The sequence below is a fragment of the Dendropsophus ebraccatus genome, chromosome 9, assembly GCF_027789765.1.
Source record: "Dendropsophus ebraccatus isolate aDenEbr1 chromosome 9, aDenEbr1.pat, whole genome shotgun sequence".
Classification (NCBI taxonomy): domain Eukaryota; kingdom Metazoa; phylum Chordata; class Amphibia; order Anura; family Hylidae; genus Dendropsophus; species Dendropsophus ebraccatus.
In genome coordinates this window covers 110286503-110289518 of record NC_091462.1, presented here as the reverse complement: position 1 = coordinate 110289518, position 3016 = coordinate 110286503, and the positions used below count along the sequence as shown (strand labels likewise).

The following is a 3016-nucleotide window of genomic DNA, read 5'->3' as shown; positions in this document are numbered from 1 at the left end:
TTTTTCTCAAACTTTTTATTTAGTATCGAATTGGTATTGAGTATCGAAATCCGAAAGCTGGTATCGGTATCAAACTCAAAATTTTGGTATCGTGACATCCCTATTATGCAGTGTTTTTTTTTTTTTTTAAAACACTTGCCATATAGACTAATAACTACTAGTACCCTGATGCGAGCATCATGCTTCCCCAGGAACACCGACTCTTATGCCAATAGATGTACTATCACTACCTTTATAATGATTAGCCTTTAAAAGACTCATAAATTTTAGAACCCCCCATTGTCCTAAGCATTCAGTCGGTGTATCTGAGAGAACATCTCATCCGCATCTTCAGCTTAAAACATGTTATAAATCTTTGCTTGAGGCTATTCCTGCCCTCAGACAATATCTCTATCATTTTAGGATTATTAGCTGAACGCACAGATGACCTCTGTGTCAACCATCTAATTTCCAATGTTTAAAGTAATACAAATAATAGGAAAGCACTGGGGAATGATCATACACACATACATATAATAAGCCAAGCTAGCAGAAATATTTTGCTATCAAGTTTCTGCAAAAAATATAATACCATTACATTCTATTAAAGGGAACCAATCACCCAGAAAATCAATGTAAAGACAAGGATATGTGCTGATAGATCACCCAGCACACTTCCCAAATATGCCCCTGTAACCTCTGTGCCCCCCTCAATTAGACAGTAATCTTACTTTGTTCAGGTCACGCGCTGTATGTAAATTTTTGCTAAGTAGTCCTGGTGGGCGTATGTAGTCCTGGTGGGCGTATGTAGTCACGGTCCGGGGCGTATCTAGTCACGGTCCGGGGGCGTATGTAGTCACGGTCTGGGGCTGTAATCACGCCCAGAGGGGCGTGATTCGGAGGCTTGCGGTCTAGTGACGTCATCCGGCGGCTGGCGTTCCGCGTCGCGGCCGCGCCGACGTGTTCGGGAACCCGCGCATGCGCAGTACGGCGGGAGACGACGCTGACGTACTGCGCATGCGCGGGTTCCCGAACACGTCGGCGCGGCCGCGACGCGGAACGCAAGCCGCCGGATGACGTCACTGGACCGCAAGCCTCCGAATCACGCCCCTCTGGGCGTGATTACAGCCCCAGACCGTGACTACATACGCCCCCGGACCGTGACTAGATACGCCCCCGGACCGTGACTACATACGCCCACCAGGACTACATACGCCCACCAGGACTACTTAGCAAAAATTTACATACAGCGCGTGACCTGAACAAAGTAAGATTACTGTCTAATTGAGGGGGGCACAGAGGTTACAGGGGCATATTTGGGAAGTGTGCTGGGTGATCTATCAGCACATATCCTTGTCTTTACATTGATTTTCTGGGTGATTGGTTCCCTTTAAGCCCATTCAATATTTTTCTTCTTCTCTCTTTCCTCTATGTCTTAATCTAAGTTTCAAAGTTTCAATGTGGCCTAGACTTCTCCTGTTTCACAAGGTCTGACCTATGAGTATCTATAAATGCTTTTTCCAACTTGGCCTGGAAGGAGCCAAACAACTTTTCTTTAAAATCTCGACCAATAAAAACATAGAGGATAGGGTTAATACAACTATTAAGAATGATAAGGAGTATGGTGACTAGATATACAGAATCATCTACATAAGAAATCGATACGCTTGTCCCGAATATAAGGACAAGAAAAAATAGATGACTGGGGAACCAACAGACAAAGAAGACCAGTACTACAGCTCCAATAGTCCTTAGAGGTAGATAAGACACAGTGTTGTTTCTCCTTTTAACTCGCCAAACCATCACAATGTAACAAAAAACAATAATGATAAAAGGCAAGAGAAAAGAGAGCACAAATTGTACAATTGTCTTCCTTGCATAACTGGACTCATTGATATCAACTATACATACATTTCTACCATTAATATCAGCTGCTTTTGAGTACCTTATAGCAATCACAGACCAAGCAGAAGATATCATCCATATTATCAGAACAATAGTATAAGCCGGCTTCGGCCTCCTGTGGTTCTGACACAATACTGGAAACACTACACAGATACATCGATCTACACTGATCACTGTAATCTGGAGAACACTGACTCCCATGTTGAGGTACAATGAAAAATCAATTACCTTACACACAATATTGGGTTTTTTATACCCAAAAAACATTTGTACATACATCAAGGGGCACAGCAATAAAAACGTGAAATCAGCTAGGGCCAAGCTAAGAAACCACAACACTGTGACCGTCTTTCTCATTTTAAAAATCCCAACCCAGATTACAAGACCATTCCCTATGACTCCCAGTAACCAGAACAGCGAGTAGATCATTGTGAAGCATACATCTCTATATCTTATGGATGTGTGATTGCTGTATTGTACATTGTTTTTGGATGGAAAGTTCTCCTCAACATAATAAGCATTTTTCAAGGAAACAGTGTTGTACTTTCCATTATCTCTGCAATCTGTATCAGCCCAAATGACTAACGGTTTACAAAAATAACGATTATAAGTAGGTCAAATATGTATATGTCTGTAACCTTCTTATTCTTCTCTGACCACTAGGTGAAACTATAGAATTACTTATTTATCTATTTAGACTTTAATACTTTTCAATCACACTATTCGTCCTAATGATGTAGGATTCAAGGGTTAGACTTTCAGGTGTTACATAGAGGAAATCACATACATCATTTTACCATTTCACAACAAAAAAATTTTTTCCTTACACTTAGTAAATAAATGTGGTAATTAATCTTAAATATCCTCTAATCAAGGAAACCAAACTGGAATCTGTTCTGCATTACCCTAAGTATTCACTATATAATCTTAACCTTATTCAATCTTATAAAACAACAAAATATAAAGCAATACCGAAAAACTGAAAAACCGAAAAACTGCAGTATATCTTAATTTGGTTATTAACTCTTATTCCAATTTCCTAGGTACCATACCTTTTTACGTGCACGGAGTATGTCTCAGGTCTAGAAGACGTCTTTTATATCAAAAATATTTTCCAGGAGGAAACAAAACA

General features: G+C 40.2%; 1 protein-coding gene across 1 annotated transcript; it reads right to left on the bottom strand.

Moving 5' to 3' along the window:
* Nucleotides 1–1434: 1434 nt before the first annotated feature.
* On the bottom strand, nucleotides 1435–2363 carry LOC138801859 (chemerin-like receptor 1). Its single transcript, XM_069984959.1, has one exon. It carries the CDS (start codon nucleotides 2311–2313, stop codon nucleotides 1435–1437), a length of 879 nt encoding a protein of 292 aa, XP_069841060.1. The 5' UTR covers nucleotides 2314–2363.
* Between the last annotated feature and the right edge of the window lie 653 nt (nucleotides 2364–3016).